The sequence below is a fragment of the Mirounga angustirostris genome, unplaced genomic scaffold (genome assembly GCF_029215605.1).
Source record: "Mirounga angustirostris isolate CCGP_5_RB_7025 unplaced genomic scaffold, mMirAng1.0.hap1 SCAF_10, whole genome shotgun sequence".
NCBI lineage: Eukaryota > Metazoa > Chordata > Mammalia > Carnivora > Phocidae > Mirounga > Mirounga angustirostris.
This window is the reverse complement of record NW_026991718.1, coordinates 115358822-115382131: the sequence shown is the minus strand read 5'-3', so window position 1 is coordinate 115382131 and position 23310 is coordinate 115358822. Positions and strand designations below refer to the sequence as shown.

Below are 23310 nucleotides of genomic sequence, written 5' to 3'. Positions count from 1 at the left end.
TGGCTGGTTAGAAAATTGGGAGGTTTATGCCATTAAGCTATATTGTGTCAGTTTGAATTTGTTTCCCGGTGGAGGGTTTTGTTCTTTTTCTTCTTAAGTCTGCACAAAATCTGAAGGACAATGAACATACCTTTGGAAATGAGCCTTGGGTTAACACTACCTTTTGCAGTGCAACTTTGAGGAAATCTAGACTTAGTTCTTCACCTTTAAAATGGTAAGAACAGCATCAACCTTATGGGGTTGAATAACAAGAGTTTATTAGAATCTACAAAAAGTTCCAGGCATGGAAAATTTTTCTAACTTTGGATTTACCAAAGACAGGATTTGAGAAACAGACCCCAAACCTACTCATTGGCCCATCTCAGCAGCTTTCTCTAAGCTGGGTATAGGCAGAAGAAAAAATGCCTTTAACACACTCCGACTACTCAAAGACTTGTTTTATTATAGTACATGAGCTGGGACTGATGGGAAGGAGTAGCTGTACTGGGCAACCACTGCCCTTATCAGCATCGGATGCCCATCCCGATGGCCATGAATGTGCCAAATGTGCCGCCACTCTGCATCATGGTTTTCCCGATGCCGCCCATCAGCTCCCGACCCCGCATTCCGATCCTAAGAGAGGAGGAAATGAGTATGGAGCCAACTGGGAATAAATGGGAATAAAAATACAAGAAACGGCATTAACTGCCCTTTTCCAATTTGTTTTCAAAGTAAATCAAGCACTCTTGAAGTTGGGCAAGACATTATTCCCACCCGAGGCAGGTAATGACAAGGAAAAAGATGCATCAAGGTCTCTAGGGGTATTCTAATGAATATCCTATGACCTGCCTTCAGTTTGTGAGAGGCAACTGATGCAAAGTATATAGTGAAACTAGTTTTTTGTTTTGCTTTTACCTCCAGGATATATATACATACACACACACCCATAGGCTCCAATTTGTCTGATGGTTTCCTGGTGTTAAAGGAATGATTGTGGAGTCAGATCTGTGTTCGTGCCCCAGCTCTGCAATTTACAGGTTGTGCTAACTAAAATGGGGATCATAACCACAGGAGAACACATGCAGCATTTAGAACAGTGATTCACACTGGGTAAGTGCTCAGTAAATGGTAACTTACATTGTGGAAAAATGGGAATAATCTCTACTATACGTGAAAATGACATTTAAGATGTAGAGTTTATCTGCTCGGTATCTATACCTTGTTTGCAGTACAGTAAAATTGCTCAACTTTGTTTCACTATGCACAACTGGAAATAACAGCAGCGACAGCAGCAACAACCATTTATTGAGCACTTAATAATGCCACATTCTGTCCTAAGTTTGCTCTGATTTGATCCTTACAACTCTATGAGGTAGATGTTACCTCTTTCTACTCTTAAGAAAACCCAAACTATAACGTGGTTAAGGTTACAGGAGTAGAGTCAGATTTTCTGACATTCAGTTTGAGTCAGAACTCGTATTCTCAAGCGCCGAGGCAAGGTGAGTAGGAAATCATTCTCGCTCGTTAAAGGACAGCGAGGGAATTGAAACGAAGTAGACTCTATCCAGGCTGCCCGGCCAAGTGGCGCGGGACGGGAAGGTCCGGTAGTCCCGCCCAGAGATCACCGCCCGCGCCCCTCACCTGAGACAGGAAAAGGTGCCGAAGAGCGCCCCGGCCGCCATGCCCACTGCGCAGCCCATCACAAAGCCCATCTTCACGCGGTCGAAGCAGCTCGGCTGAGACTGTCCGTAGGGCCCCACGGCCACCGGCATCTGCGGGGTTCGAAGGTTAGGGGAGTGTGGGCCTAGCCGCCTGCCCGAGTCGGGCGGGGGCCGGAGGAGGAGGGGTGGGGAGCGGATCCAAGGGTTCGGGGAAGTCCAGAGAGGAAAATAAACACGTAGCCCGACTCCATCACCCTCTTAGCGTTCGGGTCCCCGCGCCGCGGTACCCCTCACCTCACCTCGTTCGCGGCTTCGGTCGCTCAACTCTACGTCTCACACAAAACGCGAGGCGGAGCGCGCCCGCGGAGGGAGGAATTGTTTCCGGGGCACGGAGCAGAACTTCCGGGAGCGCGTAGCTGAGGACTGCCGCCGCTTCGGGTGGGGGGCTTTGCCTGCGGGACCATGCTGCTGCGAACCGCTTGGAGGCGGGTGCCCGCGGCTGTGCGGGTCGCTCCGGGGCCCAAGTCTGTTGCGCCCACTCGGGGGCTGCGCCTGCGCGGTACGCTCCGGGCCCTGCTCGTCGCCACCGTCCCTGCAGGCGCGGACCTTCCCCCTTGGCGTGGCGACGCACCTGAGTATTACGGAGCCTCCCTCTTACGCCCATTACCCAGACCCCCTGACCCTGCCTTCTGGCTGCACCCCTCAAACTTCCTCAGGCTCGCGCTCAGACTCGTTGACTTCGCCGCGTCGCCCTTCAGATCCTGCCCCACAGGCCCTCGGATCCTTGGAAGCTCGGTCGGCCTTCAGACCTCTCCTGGCCAACTTTAAGAGATGCTGGTCGTCCAGCCACTAATCTTTGACGGAGATCTTACCTACTCTGTCTCCTTAGTCCTTGTAAATGGCTTTGCCCTTTCGGATCCCTCCCAGCTCCCAACGAAGCAATTCGAATATTGTCCCAACATCCTCCTCCCAGATCATGGTCTGTCTCCCTTCCTTTTACAGTTTAAGTTCCGTGATGTTTTGTTTTCTTTTCCACTGAGCTTCAACCCCAGCATCCTTTCAGCTCATCTCCCCTTCATCCAGCTTTCACCTTCTGCTGTCTTGGATTCCCTGTATCCATAGGTTTTCTCACGCTTGGCCACTCCATACCTTTTTTTTTTTTTTTTGTCAGCTGTAGACCATTTTCCTCAGCCGGCTGTTCCCTCAGATACAGCCACTGCCCCGCAGGCGGAGTCAATGCTGCGACCTCTGTATATGGATGTGCAAGCTACAACTCCTCTGGTAAGGATGGAGGAACAGCTTTCCCCAATGCTGTTTATAACAGTTATATTGCAGAAGTGACAATGCACAGAAATGACTGGATCCTGCAGAAGTGAGAGCCATTTCGAAGTGTGTGTTGGGAAAAGCAATGAGCCAGAAGTCAGGAGGTTTAAGTTGTAATAAACTAGAAATGGCTCTACTACTTACTAGCTATTGACCTTGGTGAAATCACTTCAGTGTAGGCACTATAGTAGGAATAAAAGCATAGGCTCTGGAATTAGCTGGATTGCTACTTACTATGTGAATTTGGATAGGTATTAAATAGATTAAAAGACATAAAGCAACCCTTTAAACAGAACCTGGCACATGATAAGCACTTCAATATTAGTGGAAGATTTCATCAACATGGGGACTCTTGTCATATCCTGGCCCTTATAGATCCCATCACCTGGTAGGAATGGAAACACGTGCAGAAACAGCTGTCAGGACAAGGCAAAGTTTGTAGATTACCTGAGGAGATGGTAGAATAATCATCTGGTAGAATAATTAAAGGTGGATTGAGAGTGGGAGTATATTAGGCTGATATTTGTTTAGTACCTGAGGGGATGGAAGAATGTTTGAAGCTCAATCTAGGCAGTGTGTGAAGGGTTGGGAGTGTGTTGAGGCAGGTTGGGCAAGTCTGAGGGGATGGAGTGGGGCCTGAGTGATCTATGGACTCAAGGAGACTGATCTGTTCTCTTGTGCTCAGGACCCTCGGGTGCTTGATGCCATGCTCCCTTACCTAGTCAACTACTATGGGAACCCACACTCCCGGACACATGCTTATGGCTGGGAGAGTGAGGCAGCCATGGAACATGCTCGCCAGGTTAGTATAGAAGACTCTAGGAGGTTCTGATGTCAGAGGTTCGGTGGACTGTGGGAGGCATTTCCTGGATAGCTCTGGGTGGAGATGGAAGTGGTTTGGGGCTCTTTCAGAAAGAGATTTAGAGAGCAGGCCTGGGAGTCTCTCTGAAGGCATTTTATTAGTTTTTACATTTCCTAACTAAATGAACTTTGGAATGTTATCTAATTTCTCTAAGCCTCAATTTCCACACATTGAAAATGGAGATTGTAAAAGTTCCTATTCCTTAGGGTTTTTGTGTGGATTCAATGAGATACTGCTGATGATGTGTTTATTAACACATGCTTATACATACTAAGAGCTCAGTAAGTGCTTTTTATTTTATTATTTTATTTTATTTATTTTTTAAGTAGGTTTCACGCCTAGCATGGAGCCCGATGTAGGGCTTGAACTCATGACCCTGAGATCAAGACTTGAGCTGAGTGAGATCAAGACTCAGTTGCTTAACTGACTGAGCCACCCAGGTACCCCTCAATAAGTGCTTTCTAAAAAGCCAGTGTTGTGGGGCGCCTGGGTGGCTCAGTTGGTTGAACATCAGATTCATGATTTCGACTCTGGTCAGGATGTCAGGGTTGTGAGATGGAGCCCCATGTTGGGCTCCACACTCAGCCACGCTCAGTGGGGAGTCTGCTTGAGATTCTCTCTCCCTCTTCTTCTGCCCCTCCCTCCGCTCACGCTCACTCACTTGCGAGCACTCTCTCTCTCTCAAATAAATAAATACATCTTAAATAAATAAATACATACAAGCATAAATAAAAAGCCAATATTGGGGCACCTGACTGGCTCAGTCAGTAGAGCATGTGGTTCTTGATCTCCGGGTTGTGAGTTTGAATGCTGCGCTGGGTGTAGAGATTACTTAAAAATAAAATCTTTGGGGAGCCTGGGTGGCTCAGTCAGTTAAGCTTCTGCCTTCTGCTCAGGTCATGATCCCAGCGTCCTACTTATTTTTTTTAGATTTTATTTATTTATTTGACAGAGAGAGACACAGTGAGAGAGGGAACACAAGCAGGGGGAGTGGGAGAGGGAGAAGCAGGCTTCCTGTTTACAGAGAGCCCGATGTGGGGCTCGATCCCAGGACCCTGGGATCATGACCCGAGCCGAAGGCAGACGCCCCGCCAGGGTCCTACTTAGTGGGGAGTCTGCTTCTCCCTTTCCCTCTGCCCCTGTTCCTGTTCATGTTCTCTCTCTCAAATAAATAAAATCTGTAAAAAAAATAAAATAAAATCTTTAAAAAATAAATAACCATTATTATTATTTTGTATTAGGCAGGGAAAGAGCCTCAGATCTGGGATGGAACTAAATCTACCCATTGTCTGACCCTAGTGGGTGCACAGCTTCTTCCTGGGCAGTTGATAGGATGCAGTGGAGCTTTTTTTGAACCAGAGCTCCTGTCCCAGCTGTGTCTGCAGTTGCACTCCTGCCTGGGAAACTGATGTCATTTATCTCTGTTTCTTGGTTTGCAGCAAGTAGCATCTCTGATTGGGGCTGATCCTCGTGAGATCATTTTCACTAGTGGCGCTACTGAATCTAACAACATAGCAATTAAGGTAAGAGAACCAGAGGGCATATCTGGGCTTTCCTGACTTGGGAGATGGTGTCCCTCCATCATTTGGGCTCATAAATGTATTTCCCAGCTACCCACCCCTACCCTATTTTGAAAAAAGACACAGGCAAACATACGCTTTTTCTGATTTGTTGCTTCCTTCAATCCTCTGTGATCTACTCCACCTTAAATCTTTGTTCCTGTTGAACTAAGTTTAGTGAGGTAGTCGGATGTGAAAGGAGGTGGCTCTTTAACCATTAACCCTGGTGTTATGGGTGGAAGCTACTTCAGGGAGTGGATAATGGTGACTCAACCCTTTTCCTCATCCTTTTTTTCTTTTAAGATTTTATTTTATTTATTTTTAAAGATTTTATTTATTCATTTGAGACACAGATACAGAGAGAGAGAGAGCATGAGCAGGGGAAGAGGCAGAGGGAGAGGGAGAAGCAGGCTCCCTGCTGAGCCAGGAGCCCAATGTGGGGCTCGATCTCAGGACCCTGGGATCATGACCTGAGCTGAAGGCAGACACTTAACCATCTGAGCCACCCAGGCACCCCTAAAATTTTATTTTTTTTAAGTAATTTTTATATGCAATGTGGGTCTCCCACTCACAACCCCCAGATCAAGAGTCACACGCTCTACTGACTGAGCCAGCCAGGTGCCCCTTCACCATCCTTTTGATCTAATCACAGTGAAGTCCAAAATCCATTTGCAATTGGGCATGCTTCTCTGCTTCTGGTTACCAGCTTTACACTTATATATGTGGTTTCAGGGCTGCCCTCCTCCCACCTTCCCTTTTCTTCTGATGAGATCTATTTGCAGCAAGTTTTTCCTGTTTCTTTTATTTTTTTAAAGTTTATTAAAAAGGGGGGTGGCGCCTGGGTGGCTCAGTTAGTTAAGCAACCACCTTCAGCTCAGGTCATGATCCTGGGGTCCTGGGATCGAGCCCCACATTGGGCTCCCTGCTCGGCCGGAACCCTGCTTCTCACTCTCCCACTCCCCCTGCTTGTGTTCCCTTTCTCGCTGTCTCTCTCTCTCTCTGTCAATTAAATAAATAAATAAAATCTTAAAAAATATATATATATATTTATTTTAGAAGGGGGAGGGGCAGAGGGAGAGTAAGTCCCAAGCTGACTCCATGCTGAGCGCAGAGCCCAGCACAGGGCTCAATCCCATGATTCAGAGATCATGACCTGAGCTGAAACCAAGAGTCCAACCAAGAGTACAACGTTTAACTGACTGTGCCACCCAGGCACCCCTTTTAAAAAAATTTTAATTTGTGAAAGATTTTGTGTGTGTGTGTGTGTGTGTATATATATATATATATAATTTTTTTTTTTTTTTTTTTTTAGAGAGAGCACGCACAAATGGGAGGTGGTAAAGGAAGGGCAGAGGAAGAGGAGAGAGAGACTCTCAAGCAGGCTCCGTGCCCAGCCTGAAACCCAATGCAGGGCTTAATCTCACAACCCTGAAATCATGACCTGCGCCATAATCAAGAGTTGGTTGCTTAACCAAGGGGCGCCTGGGTGGCTCAGTCAGTTAAGTGGCTGACTCTTGATTTCGGCTCAGGTCATGGATCTCTGGGTCCTTGGATTGAACCCCATTTTAGGCTCCCCACTCAGCAGGGGTCTGCTTGAGGATTCTCTCTCCCTCTGCCCCTCTCCACACTTGCTTGTGCTCTCTCTCTAAAATAAATTAATAATTTTTTTTTTAAGATTTTATTTATTTATTTGACAGAGAGAGACACAGTGAGAGAGAGAACACAAGCAGGGGGAGTGGGAGAGGGAGAGGCAGGCTTCCCGCTGAGCAGGGAGCCCGATGTGGGGCTTGATCCCAGGATCCTGGGATCATGACCTGAGCCAAAGGCAGATGGTTAACCATCTGAGCCACCCAGATGCCCCAAACTTTATAATTTTTAATATAACTACCTTCTTTTTCATGGAGTTGTGTTATCATACTTTACTATTCATATTTCTGTTGTTGGATGTGTTTAATCTTTCCTTTTTTAAAAAATTTAAATTCAATTAGCAGTAATCTTTCCATTTTTTTTTAACGATTGTAAATACAGCAAAAACATATTTCATCTCTATAGCTTGACCTGTCTTTTGAAATATTTCCCTAAGGTAAATCCTGAAATGAGGAATCACAGTTAAAGACTGTGAATACAGCTTTTAAGACATCTTTCTAGGGGCGCCTGGGTGGTTCAGTTGGTTAAGTGACTGCCTTCAGCTCAGGTCATGATCTCAGGGTCCTGGGATCGAGCTCCGCATTGGACTCCCTGCTCGGCGGGAAGCCTGCTTCTCCCTCTGACCCTCTCCCTGCTTGTGTTCCCTCTCTCGCTGTCTCTCTCTCTCTCTGTCAAATAAATAAATAAATAAATCTTTAAAAAAAAAAAAAAGACATCTTTCTAAATGATTTTCTGAAGAGATGATAGCATAATTACTTCCATCAGCAAGGAATGAGTATATGAGTTTTACTTCTACACTGGCAGCTTTGGGTATCAGTGTCACCATATTTGCATGTTTTACTATTAAGTGGAAATAAAGAGAGAAGCTTTTTCCTGGGATGCAAGGATAGGCATGTTCCCTATTTTCTACCTGTGGTATCATAAAAAATATATTTTTTTATATAAAAATTCCTGGCACAGAGCCTCAAAAATCCTTGGATTTCCTGAATAATAGAAGTGTCTTTTGTTATTCATAACAAACCTCTTTGGACCTTCTGAATTTATGGTAATGAAGTGACTCATGTGGACTCTTGGTTGCAAGGGACTGGCTGGCTGCTCCAGAAGAACAAAGCTTGTGATTAGAGGGTTGGAACTCTCAGCCCTACTTCCCTCAGGGCAGGAGAGGGGAACCAGAGATTGAGTTCAGTCCTGTGGCCAGTGATTCAATCAGTCATGCCTCGGTAATGAAACCCCCATAAAAACTCCAGACAGTAAGGCTCAGAGGATCCTCCAGGTTGGTGAACTCATGGATGCGCTGGGCAGGTGGCATGCCTAGATTCACAAAGACAGGACATGGAAACTTTGTGCCCATCCCCTCCTCAGGCCTCGCCCTATGCATCTCTTCCATTTGGCTGTTCCAGAATTGTATCCTTTATAATAAAACTGTAATAGTGTAGTGCTTTCAGCGAGTTCTGAGAGTCATTTAGGTGAATTATTGAACCTTAGGGGGCTGTGGGAAGTCCAAAATTTGTAGCCAGCTGGGCGAAAGTACTGGAGGCTGGCTTGTGACACCTGGGCCTTGTGGCTGACATCTGAAGTGGGGTTAGTCTTGTGGGACTGAGCCCCTTAATCTGCAGGATTTGAATAATTCACGGTAGTTAATGTCAGAATTGTTGATTGTAGTACATTGGTGTCACAGAATTGATGTTGGAACATATAACTCTTTCCCACTTTTTCTTTCAAGTGGGATTGAAGTCCTTGCTGTTTCTCCTGAGTATACCTTCCTTCCTTCCACCACCACCAATTTTTAGGGGGTGGCCAGGTTCTATAGGTCACGGAAAAAGCACTTGATCACCACTCAGACAGAGCACAAATGTGTTTTGGATTCCTGCCGTTCACTGGAAGCTGAGGGCTTTCAGGTCACATACCTCCCGGTGAAGAAGAGTGGGATCATCGACCTGAAGGTAGGAGGGGCAAAATAGGAGGGGCTTGACTTCAGCCTGTAAATCTGTCTTCAGCCTCAGCTGGAGCTTTGAAGGACTAGATCTAATGGTGAGGGGGAGCTTAGAGAAATAGGCCTGGGAGAGAAGCTGAGCATATGTTCCCCCTGAGTGTGCACTATCTTCTTTTTCTCTGGAGGAGTTTTTCTCAGCTTTGTCAGTGCTTCCTGGTTTGTCTGAGGGCCACTGGGTGTGTGTGCAGGATACTAGGGATTCAACACTCACCATGGAAAAGCTCTGGCTTCTTCCTCCCCTGTACTGATGTTTCTCATCCCTCTAAAGAGGAGGTGTAGTTTTTGTGAAGAATATTTCCTTTGTGGCCCATATCCTTATATGTATATTTTGGGTAGGGAGTTCACGCATCTTGTTCACCAGATTTTGGATACCAGCATCCCTAGTCAAATCCTAAGATACAATTTGTGGACAGAGCCGTGTTATATGCAAGTAGAGATCATTTTACTTCATTTCCAACCTGGATGCCTTTATTTATTTATTTTTTCTTGCCCAATTGCCTGGCAGGAGCTTCTAGTACAAAGTTGAATAGAAGTGGTGAGAACAGGGCGCCTGGGTGGCTCAGTCGGTTGGGCGACTGCCTTCGGCTCAGGTCATGATCCCAGGGTCCTGGGATCGAGTCCCACATCGGGCTCCCTGCTCTGTGTGGAGCCTGCTTCTCCCTCTCCCACTCCCCCTGCTTGTGTTCCCTCTCTCGCTGTGTTTCTCCCTGTCAAATAAATAAATAAAATGTTTAAAAAAAAAAAAAAAGTGGTGAGAACAGACACCCTCATTTTGTTCCTGATCTTGGGTGAAAGATTTCCTCATTAAGTATGATGTTAACTGGATTTTTCATAGCCGTTCTTGCATAAATGTCCTTTATTAGATTGAAGAAGTTCTCCTCCAAGTCTGTTGATTTTTTTTTGTTGTTATCATGAATGCATTTTGGTTTTATCAGTTGGTTTTTTGTGTTTTTTGAGATAGCCATGGGGTTTTGTTCTCTATTAATATGGTTTATACATTGATTGATAGGTTGCTGGATTTGGTTTGCTAGTGTTTTTTTGTTTTGTTTGTTTTTTAAAGATTTTATTTATTTAAGAGAGAGAGAGAGCAAGGGCAGGTGGGAGAGGGAGAAGCAGGCTCCACGCTGAGCAGGGAGCCCAGTGTGGGGCTCAAACCCAGGACCCTGGGATCATGACCTGAGCCGAAGGCAGATACTTAAATGACTGAGCCACTCAGGCGCCCATTCTCTCCCTCTTAACCACTTAGCTCAAGTTCAGCTCTTTGGTGAAATCATTTTGGCTGCCCCAACCCCTATTAATATCTTTTTTCTCTAAATTCCTTAAATTCCTATTGTTTTTTACTGCTGTGCTCTGTTATATGTTTATGTCTATCTCTCCACTAGATTAAGTCTCTTGAATACTAGGAGCATGTATTTTTTGGCTTTTTATTTCTCGTAATACTTAACATTTGCTTTTCTTTCACCTTATAGTATTTATTCCATAGAGCTTGGCACTAGGGATAGCGGGATGAACAAGACAAGCTTAGTCCCTGCCTTCAGGGAGCTTACATTCTAGTAAAGGGGACAGTTAACATATAAACAAACATATAAATGAAGTAGTTACAAATTGGAATAAATGCTATGAAGGAAGCAAACAAGAAGCTGAGAGAAATATGACATTGAGCCCCTCTAGTAGACCAATGTCCAGGAAAGCAAGATGTTGGGAGGCTGATTAATAATTCCATTATGAGAAACATTTTAGTCCAATGAGGTCCCTACCTCAGTGTTGTCACCAATAACCTTGTTTTTTGCTACTTACTTTGTTGTTTGCAGCTTACTCTGACAACCTTATGTAGGAAAGGTTCTCTCTCTCTTTTTTTATTAAACTTTTAATTTTTAAATAATTGTAGATTCACATGTGGTTGTGAGAAATAGTACAGAAGATCTCATGTACCCTTTACCCATTGTCCCCCATGGTAATATCTTGAAAAAGTATAGTACAATAGCACAACCAGGTATTGACATCGACACAGTCTGCCAATCTTATTCTCATTTCCCCAGTTTTACCTCTACTCACTCATCACACATAGGTTTGTGTAACTACCACCACAATCAAATTAGTTTTATCACCACAGTGATGCTTCATGTTCTTTTAAAACCACTAATTTTGGGGTGCCTGGGTGGCTCAGTCAGTTAAGTGTCTGCCCAGGGTTCTGGGATCAAGCCGTGCATTGGGCTCCCTGCTCAGCGGGAAGCCTGCTTCTCCCTCTCACACACTCCCCCTGCTTGTGTTCCCTCTCTCGCTGTGTCTCTCTCTGTCAAAAAATAAATAAAATCTTAAGAAAAACAAAAACAAAACAATACTAATTTGAACTCCATTTCTTTAATTTTGTCATTTCAATAATGTTATATAAATGGAATCATAAAGTATGTAACCTTGAGGGACTAGCTTTTTTCACTTAGCATAAGTCTTTGGCAAGTCATTTAGGTTGTTAACATGTCTCAGTAGTTTGTTCTTTCTGTTGCTGAGTCGTAGTCCATGTGGTAGAAGTACCACAGTTTAACCGTTCACCTGTTGCACGACCTCTGGGTTGGTTCTAGGTTTTGGCTGTTCTGACAAAAGCTGCTATGAACATTTATGTATAGGTTTTTTGTGTGAATCTGTTTTCATTTCTCTGAGATAAATGCCCAACAGTGCAATTACTGGGCCATATGGTAATTTCATGTTTAGTTTAGTAAGAGACAAAAACTGCCAAACTGTTTTCCAGCATGGCTATGCCATTTTACGTTCCTACTAGTAGTAATAACCAAGTGTGTGAATGATGCGGTTTCTCTGAATCCTTGCCAGTATTTTGTGTTGTCACTATTTTTATTTTAACCATACTGATAAGTGGGTGGTGAAAGGCCCCTTTCCAAGACTAAGCTTGCCTACAGTCTGAGTTAGGTAGGACTTTGTTGGTACTATATAGTCTCCTTGCTCCTGATACTCTTAGGAACTAGAGGCTGCCATCCAGCCAGATACCAGCCTGGTCTCAGTCATGACTGTGAACAATGAGATTGGAGTGAAGCAGCCCATTGCGGAAATAGGTGAGTACCATGGGTAGACCTTGATGCTTGCCCACCACTGGGGTCCATATGAGGAGCAAGAGTGGTCTAGGAGGGAGATCAAGGGAAAGGGAGTTTTAGTTCCTTGTTCAAAGACCTATTGTGTATGGCATAGCAGTATTTGAATCCAGGTCTAGTATTCTTTCTGTTCTTTTCATTTAACTGCAGTTGCTACCCCAAACAAAACACCGCCCTTTTTTCTCTTCCTCTTTCACCTTTGTCACTTTAGTACATCTCTTTATTATGCTCACTTAGAGCTCAAGACTCACCCTGTAACTCCTAAGGCACATTAGCAAATAGCTCTGCTAATCTTTGCTTCCTTTAAATTAAGAAGGATATAAAAGTTGGTCTGATATATGGAAAGGCCCGTGTTAACAAGGTAAGAAGAGTCTTACACATCAGAATATCAGGGATGTTTTGATTTGGTGATGTGTACTTGCCCTTAATTTTTCTAGTGAAGGAAACTAGCTGAGAATGACAGAGAGAGTGGGAGGAAGAGAGAAGGAAGAGAGAGAGTGAGAAGTTATTTACTGTATGGCTAAAGGCTAATGCCAGATGCAGTTTTGCCTTAGAACTCATGGTATGTTGTTGGGTCACTGCCAGGTGACTTCCCAGCATTGTGCTATGATTCTTCCCTTCTGTTGTTTCCTCAGGGCGGATTTGCAGTTCCAGAAAGGTATATTTCCATACTGATGCAGCCCAGGCTGTTGGAAAAATCCCACTTGACGTCAATGACATGAAAATTGATCTCATGAGCATCAGTGGTCATAAAATCTATGGTCCCAAAGGTACCAGCCTCTCCTGGAGTTTCTTCTCTCAGACCTCGCAGTAAACTCCTTGATAGGTGTTTCTTGAACTTATTTGGGACTATTGTTGCTCTCAGAGGAAGTTGTATAATCATAGTGTCTTGCAGAATGCAAGTGTCCTTTAGCAATAACCAAGAACACTTGCCTATTTGTAGACTCTTGCAGTTAACTGTATATAGTAGTCCATTGTTCCATGGTATCTTTAGAAAATCCTTAGAGGGGCGCCTGAGTGGCTCAGTCGTTACGTGGCTGCCTTCGGCTCAGGTCATGATCCCAGCCTACTTCTTACTCTCCCACTCCCCCTGCTTGTATTCCTTCTCTTGCTGTGTCTCTCTTTCAAATGAATAAATAAAATCTTAAAAAAAAAAAAAAAGAAAGAAAGAAAATCCTTAGAAAGCAAGTGAAGGTTAATTTGGTTGAGGAACAAAGGGTTTTATCATATCAGATTTAACTAGATAAGGCCAGCTATCTTGTCTGCCCCACTATGATATTCAGAGCAATGTGCTTTGAGTCCTCCATTCCCTGTGTCTTTCTGTAGCCTAGGGGAAGACTGGGCTTTTACATCTCTTGGTGTTTATGTCTATATTTAATGTGTTCCTGTTAGTCTCTCAAGGATACTTATCTGTTCCCTATGGTCCTCTTTGGCCCAGGATTGTTTCTTAGCTAGAATTCTTTTCACTCCAATCTTGTTTTCTATTTTATGGAGGTAGCCATAAAATTCCTCTGTCTCTGGGGTGAGGGCCTGTGGGGGTTGGTAATGCTGGTACACTTTCTATGTTCATAGGGTATGTCATTGGGGTATACACCCTGAGGAAAAAGCTGTGATAGCTGCTGGAAATATATAAGATGGCTTCTTCTCAAGGTTCCCAGAGGTTATCAAGTGTTTCTGTGAGCTTTTATTATAAAAAACACGATAGGCATTCTATCTTTAATCAATATGTTGCCTTTATTGGCTTTTATTATGGGAATACGTATTTTGACAAAACCAATTGAGCAGAAGCTCTGATCAGCATTTACATGTGTATAGGTATCTCTCACTATCCAAACTCCTGCTTTCTGAAATCAGGATTTCAGTGGATTTAGATAACATGGTATCTTTCACTATCCAGATGTGGGGTCAGAGCATGTGCTCTCTGAACTTGGGAACTGCAGAGATTCACATAGTGAGGATACTTGAATCTGATGAGGAAATGAAATATTTCTTAATTAAGTGTAGTTTGTTACATAAATTATTTCAAAACTGGGGTCCTTTGTAATAAATTTGGGGAGTACTGCCTTAGTTTTGGTAGATAGTACCTACAATCTCCGCCTAAGAAGTTGTTCTGCAACTTCTTAGTTGCAGATGGAAGAAGATGAGCTTCACCAAGTGGCCACTCTGTTTAAAACCTGTGACTACTTTGTGACTATCTTTGCACATTCATGGTCATATTTTGGCATGAAATTCCTATAAGTTGGTTTGCCAAGTCTTAAGTTATATACATTTTTTTTAAAAAAAGATTTTATTGGGGCGCCTGGGTGGCTCAGTCGTTAAGCGTCTGCCTTCAGCTCAGGTCATGATCCCAGGGTCCTGGGATCGAGCCCCGCATCAGGCTCCCTGCTCCACGGGAAGCCTGCCTCTCTCTCTCCCGCTCCCCCTGCTTGTGTTCCCTCTTTCGCTGTGTCACTCTCTGTCAAATAAACAAATAAAATCTTGGGGGAAAAAAGATTTTATTTATATTTATTTGAAAGAAAGAGAGAGACTGAGAGAGTGTGCACAAGCAGGGGGAGGAACAGAAGGAGAGGGAGATAATCTCCAGCAGACTCCTTGCTGAGTGCAGAGTCTGACATGGAGCTCAGTCCCATAACCCCGAGACCATGACCCGAGCTGAAACCAAATGTCAGACACTCATCTGACTGAGCCACTTAGGCGCCCCTTAAGTTACATACATTTTTAAGCTTTGATACACTTTGGGAGAGTGTGCTAATTAATTCCACTCTGATCTTTCTGTTTTTTCCCAAAGGTTTTTGGGTTTTTTTGTTTTGTTGTTTTTTTTTTTTAAGATTTTATTTTTACATAATCTCTACACGCAACGTGTGGCTTGAATTTATAACCCCGAGATCGAGAGTCGCATTTTCCACTGACTAAACCAGCCGGTCACCCGCCCATTTAAAAAAAAATTTATTCTGGGGGTGCCTGGGTGACTCAGTCGGTTAAGCGTCTGCCATCAGCTCGGGTCATGATCTCAGGGTCCTGGGATTGAGCCCCATGTCGGGCTCCCTGCTCAGTGGGGAGTCTGCTTCTCCTTCTCCCTCTGCCTCTTCCATTTGCTCTCTCTCTCTCTCAAATGAATAAGTAAATCTTTAAAAAAAAATTTATTCTGTTTAGACAAGGTAATATATTTACATGGTTCCAAATTCAAAAGCTACAAAAAAGTACAAGGCTGGAAAGTCTCTCACATCTTTCTACCATTAATGTAGTTCTCCTCTGGGGAGGCTGTTTTTTGAATATTTTTCTAGAATTATTCTATATGTTTACAAGCACATATATATTTCTCCTCCTACCCCTATGTTTTTACTAAAAAAATAGCATAGTATACTCATTGTCCTGCATCTTCCTTTCTTCACCTAATAATTTTTTGTTTTTAAGTACAAACTTTATTCAGATTTCACCCGTTTTCTAACAGTGTATCTTGGAAATTTTATAGTGACAGTACAGAAGGAGCTTCCTCTTTTATACACCAGCTTTGTATTTCATTGTGTGGACTATATCATAATTTATTTGCCCATTCCCCTGATGATGAATATCTGAGTTGTTTCTGATATTTTGCTCTTATGAATTAATGATACATTGCATGATGTCATTTCAGACATGCATAGGGAGCTAGTTTAAACCATTCGGTTATTACTCCTAGTACTTACCTTCCTGATGTTAAATTTTTTTTTTTTTAAGATTTTATTTATTTATTTGACAGAGACACAGCGAGAGAGGGAATACAAGCAGGGGGAGAGGGAGAGGGAGAAGCAGGCATCCCACTGAGCAGGGAGTCTGATGCGGGGCTCGATCCCAGGACGCCGGGATCATGACCTGAGCTGAAGGCAGACGCTTAACGACTGAGCCACCCAGGCACCCCAATAATTTTTCTAAATATTATGCTTTTACTGCTTTTTCTCCTTTTCCTCCATTTTTTTTTATTTTGAAGAATTTCAAGCTTACAGAAAAGTTGAAAGAATATTTTGACCCCTTTTGAAAGTGATACTTTGTTTCATCTGCATTTTTTTTCTCTTTTGTAACAAACTTTGTTTCCCAGGGGTTGGTGCCATCTACATTCGCCGCCGGCCCCGTGTGCGTGTGGAGGCCCTGCAGAGTGGAGGGGGGCAGGAGCGGGGTATGCGGTCTGGGACAGTGCCCACACCCTTGGTGGTGGGGCTGGGGGCCGCATGTGAGGTGGCCCAGCAAGAGATGGAGGTATGGGGAGGGCAATTCCCTTCTGCAACTTCTTCCCCTGTTCGGGTCTCCTATTGAGGCTTCTCAGCACAACTGAGTCAGACCTCTGCTAGAAGAGGAGGGTTAGGAAACCCATCCTTGTCCCAGTGCTGCTGGCATCTTGTTCTGAGGGAGGTGTTATGGGCTCCAAAATCCAGGTCCTTTCAGTAGTTATTGGCTCATTTATTTTTAGCTTATTGGAACCATGTGTCCAGCTATTTTTATTTTTTTTAATTTAATTTAATTTTATTATGTTAGTCACCATACACTACTTCGTTAGTTTTTGATGTAGTGTTCCATGATTCATTGTTTGCGTGTAATACCCAGTACTCCTTGCAATACGTGCCCTCCTTAATACCCACACCGGGCTAACCCATCCCCCTACCCCCTCCCCTCTAAAACCCTCAGTTTGTTTCTCAGAGTCCATAGTCTCTCATGGTTCATCTCCCCCTCCGATTTCCCCCCCTTCATTTTTACCATGTGTCCAGTTATTGAGCACCTTAGCGTGCCAGGTGCTGTACTCAGTACTGGGCATACAGTGGTCTCCATGAGTAACACAGGATGATGGGTGGGCCTGATGCACAGTCACTTCTGAGCACAGGAAAAGGGCTCCTCATCTTGTATGTTTCTGAGCTGTTAATGGTCAGTCACTATGCTTAGTCCTCCCTTGCCTGCTCCTCAGTACGACCATAAGTGGATCTCAAAGTTAGCAGAGCGGCTGACACAGAAGATAATGAAGAGCCTTCCGGACGTGGTGATGAATGGGGACCCTGAGCACCATTACCCAGGTATGGACATGCCCTTTCTATCCCCATTCTGGAAGAGCCTAAGACTTTGAACCTCCTCTTACAGTGATTCTCTCTCCAGGCTGTATCAACCTCTCCTTTGCATATGTGGAAGGGGAGAGTCTGCTGATGGCACTCAAGGATGTCGCCTTATCCTCAGGGAGGTGAGTTGGACTGGATAGACAGGAACTATGATAGGGCTCATTAGCCTGGCCCCTAAGTGGCGTAACAGATTATTAAGCTTCTTAGTGTGGAGATGACAGGCACAAGAGCTCTTGGTTAAGTGTAAAGGTCATTTTGTAAGTGCTGATTTTTTAGCTGGCTTGGCACTGGCTGAAGTTTGCCACCTTAAGAAGGCTTCCTGGGGTAGAATTTTGTGCCTTTTGTGGCCCCAGGAGATGCGTGCATCTGTTCTAGTGTTATACTAGCTGTTCTGTTGCAGACCTCCAGAATTGAAGGATGCTCCAAAGGCCACCAAAGGTTTAGCTGCCATCTAGGCCGGTACTGATGGTGTGTTCAATTGTAGGGGAGTGAGCACTTGGTTCTCTGCTGCTCCTGGTTGTCAGACGCAGCTCATGTGGTATCATGTTCTTTCATACTTTGGTAATGTCCTTGCCCAAGAAGGATATCCTCCATAAGGGCCAGAGGAGCTAGGTTCACATTCCAGAAAATGCAGGCAGCATTGGGCCCTTTAGCTCTCCCAGATTAGAATGTCTCTTTTATCTCCATGTAATGACTTCAGGGACCTGGGGGTGGGAGCAAGACTAGGGGTTTGTGGGGGCGCCTGGGTGGCTCAGTTGGTTAAGCGACTGCCTTCGGCTCAGGTCATGATCCTGGAGTCCCGGGATTGAGTCCTGCATTGGGCTCCCTACTCAGCAGGGAGTCTGCTTCTCCCTCTGACCCTCCTCCCTCTCATGCTCTCTGTCTCTCATTTTCTCTCTCTCAAACTGATAAATAAAATCTTTAAAAAAAATAAAATAAAAAAGACTAGGGGTTTGTGACTAAAAGCAGATGTCGATGATGAAGTGAACAAGGTCCTTGTCTTTCTCCTCAGTGCCTGCACCTCTGCATCCCTGGAGCCCTCTTATGTCCTTCGAGCAATTGGCACTGATGAGGATTTAGCTCACTCTTCTATCAGGTCAGTCAGTTGAGCTGCAACATTTATGAAAAGCATCCTCTTTTGTATTATTCATCTCCTATTATAGTCTCCTCAGACTTGTTTTCCTTATCCCTTCTTGCTTCTTGAAAGTTTCTAGAGCAGTGGTTCTCAGACTTCGTCGAGTATCACTTGGGAAGTTTGTGAAGATTTCTGAGTCCCACACTCAGAGATTTTGATTCACTAGGACTGGAGGAGGTATAAGAAACTTCTCTGGTGACGCTATTGTGGGTGATCCACAGACCGATGTTCTGAGAAACTCTGGCTATGTTCTTTCCGTGTCTTTTGTGGAATAGATCCTCATTGAGTATTTGCTGAATGGATTTACCCTGGTGCCAGAGTTCAGATGCAGAGCTCTTCTCTTGTGCCTTTTTTCAGATTTGGCATTGGCCGTTTCACTACAGAGGAGGAAGTGGACTACACAGTAGAGAAGTGCATTCACCATGTGAAGCGTCTTCGAGAAATGAGGTATGCACTATGCACCAGAGAGCCTTTGGAAGAAATTGTAGTGCTGGCTCCTCTCTTATCCTCCAGCTATGTATTCACACAGCCAGAAACCAACCTTTGAGAATACTTGGATTTTAGGATTTAGAAGTTCCACAGAGTTGGGGCCCCTGGCTGTCTTAGTCGGTAGAGCATGAGATTCTTGATCTCAGGGTCGTGAGTTCAGGCCCCACATTTGGCATGGAGCTTACTTAAAAATACATACATACATACATACATACATACATACATACTTCTATACATAAATAAAAGTTCCACAAAGCCAGATAGTGGATCTCCTTGGCTACTTGTTTTCGGAATAGGACAAAGTGTTTTTAAAAACTAAAGAACTATGTAAATTCAGATGTTTTTCATTATTATAGTATTAATATCAATACAAAATTAGCGATTTTTAGACTAAGTAGAGAAAAACTCTCTTTAAGATAGGGATTCTTAATTTGGGTTGTGTGGCTAGACTTTGGGAGGTACATGATAGCCCTGAAATTGTATGCTAAATATTGTGTTGTTTTGCATTTTCTTTGAAAGAAGGTTCATAGTTTTCATCAAATTCTCAAAAGATTAAGAACTATTCTTCAGAGTGTTCTTTGTGAAGGTGCTTTATAAGCAAGGTCAAGAGATGCTTTGTCAGCCAGTTGCCACCGGGGCTTCCCTTAATAGCCATAGAGCTCTACTTCTTCTTGGGGACATTGAGGCCTCTGGAATTTTTCAGAGTCTGGCTCCATCCTGGTTGAATTCAACTTTCCGGATTCTCTTGGTCTAGTTATTGAGAGTGAGGAAGTTTGGGTATATGCCCTTCTTCCCTTTATGAACTTTCCTAGGCCTTTCTGGGCTCTGGATTTTCCTTCCCAGGGTCTAGTTGTATTGCTTAAACATCTACAGCTTGCTTAGTTTTCTTAGGCTCAAGATTCCTCCTTGGCTTGGCTTTTTGGTACTCTTTGACACATTCAAAGGGCATTTCTACTGACCGTGCTGCAAAGCCTTATTCTTCTTATCTGTGGCTTCAGCATCTTCACCCTGTTTCTTCTGACCTTTACAAACTGAATTCAGCCTGGTCTCATTAGCCCTCAGCTAAAGCTTTACAATGTGAGTCTATGACAATAAGTGACCTCTAAAGAGAAAGGACAGAAAAGAGATGGCTAATTTTAAGAGCCATGGAAAATGTCATACATAGAAAGGCATGCTGGGAATGCATGGCATAAAGGAGAGGGATAAGCCAAGAACAGAATGAAATTGGGTAGAAGAATATTAACTGGGGAAATCCAAACCAGAATCCCATATTCATAACACATTGAAGTAATAATCTGGTCTGGGAATATTATCTAAGGCATTCAAGCTGAAGGGAGTCAGAGCTTAGCAGATTTATCAGCAGCAGTTCTTGTGTGAGATGGGATGCTCAGTTCTAATATCCAAAAGGTACTTTTGAATTGGAACCAGGGATGTTGGAAGCACAGTCCAACTCTGGGGAGATGAGGCTGATAGGAATTGGTTAAGGGTGCTACATACCTAGGTAATTATGGCTAAGCTCTAGACCTAACAGAGAAGTAGAGCAAAACCCAGAAAGAAGTGTGAAAAGTGGTCCATGTGTGATAGGGATGAGTAGAGAGGCTGAAACTTGCTGCTTACACAGGTTCCAAGGGTCTTGGTACTACCAGGGAAACTGTGTCCATAGTCTGTCATGAATGGGATGAGAGCTTCTTGAATATGACCACAACCTGATGCCACTGGCTTGGCCCCACTGGAGCTGAGCCTGGGCTATCCAGTTATTGTTTGTTGGCAGCTGTGGAGAGGCTAAAGCTGCCAAGGATTTAAAGAGAGCTGGGAGGGCGCCTGGGTGGCTCAGTTGGTTAAGCGTCTGCCTTCGGCTTAGGTCACAATCCCAGGGTCCTGGGATCAAGTCCCACATCTGGCTCCCTGCTAAGTGGGAAGCCTGCTTCTCCCTCTCCCCCTCCCCCCTGCTCGTGCTCTCACTCTCTCTCTCAAATGAATAAATAAAATCTTTAAAAAAAGAGAGAGAGCTGGGAAAGACTTGCTAACCACTATATTGGGTCTCTCAGGGCAAGAAAGTGGAGAGACAAGAATGGATGAAGAGAATTCAGGGCTCAGGGGTCAGAGACCAGTGTCGGTTGTTTCCTGTCTAAACCCTTACTCACCCAATGTCTCTTTTCTTTTGGCAGCCCTCTCTGGGAGATGGTGCAGGATGGCATTGACCTCAAGAGCATCAAGTGGACCCAACATTAGAAGAGTGGGCCTCTGACTTTGTGCTGACCTCGCTTCTCCTGCCTCACCAACCCATGCACATCTGGATACCTTGTTATGCCAGTGCGTGTTTCATATTCTAACCAGAATTTGTGTAGCCCAGTTGACTTCAGCATCAGCCCACCATCAGCCTAAGATAGAAACACAAGAAAACTATCTTTCCTGAGCCTCAGCTCCTTTGGTGGGGAACACTCACCATTTCTCTCTAGGAGTCCTTCTCTGGTCTTATGGTGAATGGGTGTTCTTGGTGGGGAAAGCCAGAGGAACTGGAAGAAGGTTCTTTGTTCAGAGACCTCAGTGCTCTATGTGGACGTTTGAATTGTTGCTTACTACTGGTCAGCAAGACTAATTCCTTCAGGAACAAGCATAATCAACTACTATTTAATTTCTTTTTTGGCTCCAAAGTTCACCTCTTCATGTTGATTATAGACTGACAGCAAGTTTCTTAGAAGGCTTGTCTCCTGTTCTTGTCCCCCCTTATTTTTTTTGACCTAATGGAGCTAGAAATATCTATATGACTCCACCCACTATTCTAATACTTTGTTTCTTTTTAAAAATTGTTAATTTGCAGATCAGAAAAATAAAATCACCTTCCTGTATTTAATTTGTGACTTTATGAAAGTCTCAGAGAAAATTCCAACCTGTGGTTGGGAATCAGGAACAAACTACCACTCCACTTGATTCCCATAAATGACTTTTCAAGGAGGTATTACATAAGCAAAAACGTGATTTCCAGCCATGGAAAGAACTAAAGATGAATGAGAAATGAAAAGGAGCTGGAAGAATAAAGGGCCTGAGGTTTAAAAAGGCATGATGTGTTTGAGAAACCAATAGGCTAATATAGCTAGAGTAGTTTTTCCATTTGTGGGTCTGACACTATAGGTGAATAGTTACCAGCACTAAAAAAAAGCAAGAGAAAAAAACAGAGTATATCACACATATTTTAAGTATTTTGCTTGCTTATTTATTTATGAATAAGTAGGCTGTACACCCAGTGTGGAGCCCAAACCTCTGACCTTGAGATCAAGAGTCAGACACTTAACCCACTGAGCCATCCAGGCACCCCTTATTTATTTATTTTTAAATAATCTCTACATCCATGTGGGGCTCCAACCTTCAACCCTGAGATCAAGAGTCACATGTTCCACTGACTGAGCCAGCCAGGTGCCCCTTAAGCATTTTATTTTGATTTTATATTTGAATGTGTATACCTGGTTGCAAATGTATTATGTGAGTGATGGTCAAAAAAGTTTGAAAGCTACTAGCTAGAAGTATGGTAAATGCAGATGGATAGGGGGAGGAGGTTTTTAAACAATTTTTTTAATTTGAATAATTTTAGATATAAAGTTTGCAAAGATAGTACAGAGTTAGATGTCCATCACCCAATTTCTTCTAATTTTAACATCTAATATAAAACTCCCATGGTATATTTGTCAAAACTAAGAGATTAACATCTGTACATTAGTATTAACTAAACTTCAGATTTAATTCCGATTTCACCAGTTTTCTCACTAATGCCCCTTTTCTATTCCAGGAGCCAATCTTGGATACAACATTGCATTTAGTAGGTTTTGTTTTCAGTGCACTATACTATACCTGCAAAGAGTATATATAACTAAGTATAGGTTCAGTTTAAAAAGGTGGCCTGGGGGGCGCCTGGGTGCCTCAGTCAGATAAGCGTCTATCTTCAGCTTAGGTCCTGATCCCAGGGTCCTGGGATCGAGCCCCGTGTCGGGCTCTTGCTCAGCAGGAAGACTGCTTCTCCCTCTCCCTCTGCCTGCCGCTCCCCCTGCTTGTGCTCTCTCTCTCTCTGTGTCAAATAAATAAAATCTTAAAAAAAAAAATAAAAAGTGGCCTGGTTTTCTAATTTGCTGTTTTTGGCATACAGAGCTAGCACCAGGCAAGTCTACCACACAAGTCTTCCCAAAAACTTGTTGTGGGAACTTAGTCCCTGATTTTCTTGCTCAGTTGTCTCCTCACTTTCTGATTTGGAAGATTAGTTCAATTTTGGTGATAGTCATCATGTTGTTCAAAACCGGGCTCTGTGCTCCAGAGCTGAAATAGAATGCAAAGGTAGAGATTTGGGGTTAAGAGGAAAGACAGTTTTATTACTTCCAGGCAAAAGAGGCTGCAGCAAGCTAATGCCTTCAAAACTGCAGACTCGCTCTGTGTAAAAGGCTGAGGGGTTTATACATATATATATATATATGTATATATATATATGTATGTATAT

The 23310-nt window shown here is 43.7% G+C and overlaps 2 protein-coding genes across 7 annotated transcripts; one reads left to right on the top strand and one right to left on the bottom strand.

Annotated features, from left to right (window-relative positions):
* Positions 1-422: 422 nt before the first annotated feature.
* Positions 423-2093, bottom strand: ROMO1 (reactive oxygen species modulator 1). Of its 2 annotated transcripts, none has more exons than XM_045885694.3 (3): positions 1940-2093; positions 1621-1751; positions 423-612 (listed from the first exon to the last, which is right to left on the bottom strand). In XM_045885694.3, exons 2-3 carry the CDS (start codon positions 1749-1751, stop codon positions 504-506), a joined length of 240 nt encoding a protein of 79 aa, XP_045741650.1. In that variant the 5' UTR covers positions 1940-2093; the 3' UTR covers positions 423-503. The 2 variants fall into 2 exon arrangements, with proteins under 2 accessions (XP_045741650.1, XP_045741651.1); XM_045885695.3 differs by having other exon boundaries at positions 1935-2075.
* On the top strand, positions 2065-21676 carry NFS1 (NFS1 cysteine desulfurase). 5 transcript variants are annotated; one of them, XM_045885693.2, is made up of 13 exons: positions 2065-2199; positions 2812-2921; positions 3649-3765; positions 5265-5348; positions 8822-8974; positions 11996-12089; positions 12761-12895; positions 16201-16358; positions 17059-17164; positions 17244-17325; positions 18216-18299; positions 18696-18785; positions 20996-21676. In XM_045885693.2, exons 1-13 carry the CDS (start codon positions 2103-2105, stop codon positions 21057-21059), a joined length of 1374 nt encoding a protein of 457 aa, XP_045741649.1. In that variant the 5' UTR covers positions 2065-2102; the 3' UTR covers positions 21060-21676. The 5 variants fall into 5 exon arrangements, with proteins under 5 accessions (XP_045741649.1, XP_064429168.1, XP_064429166.1 ...); XM_064573095.1 differs by lacking the exon at positions 2065-2199 and adding an exon at positions 2226-2619; XM_064573098.1 differs by lacking the exon at positions 8822-8974.
* Positions 21677-23310: the final 1634 nt, after the last annotated feature.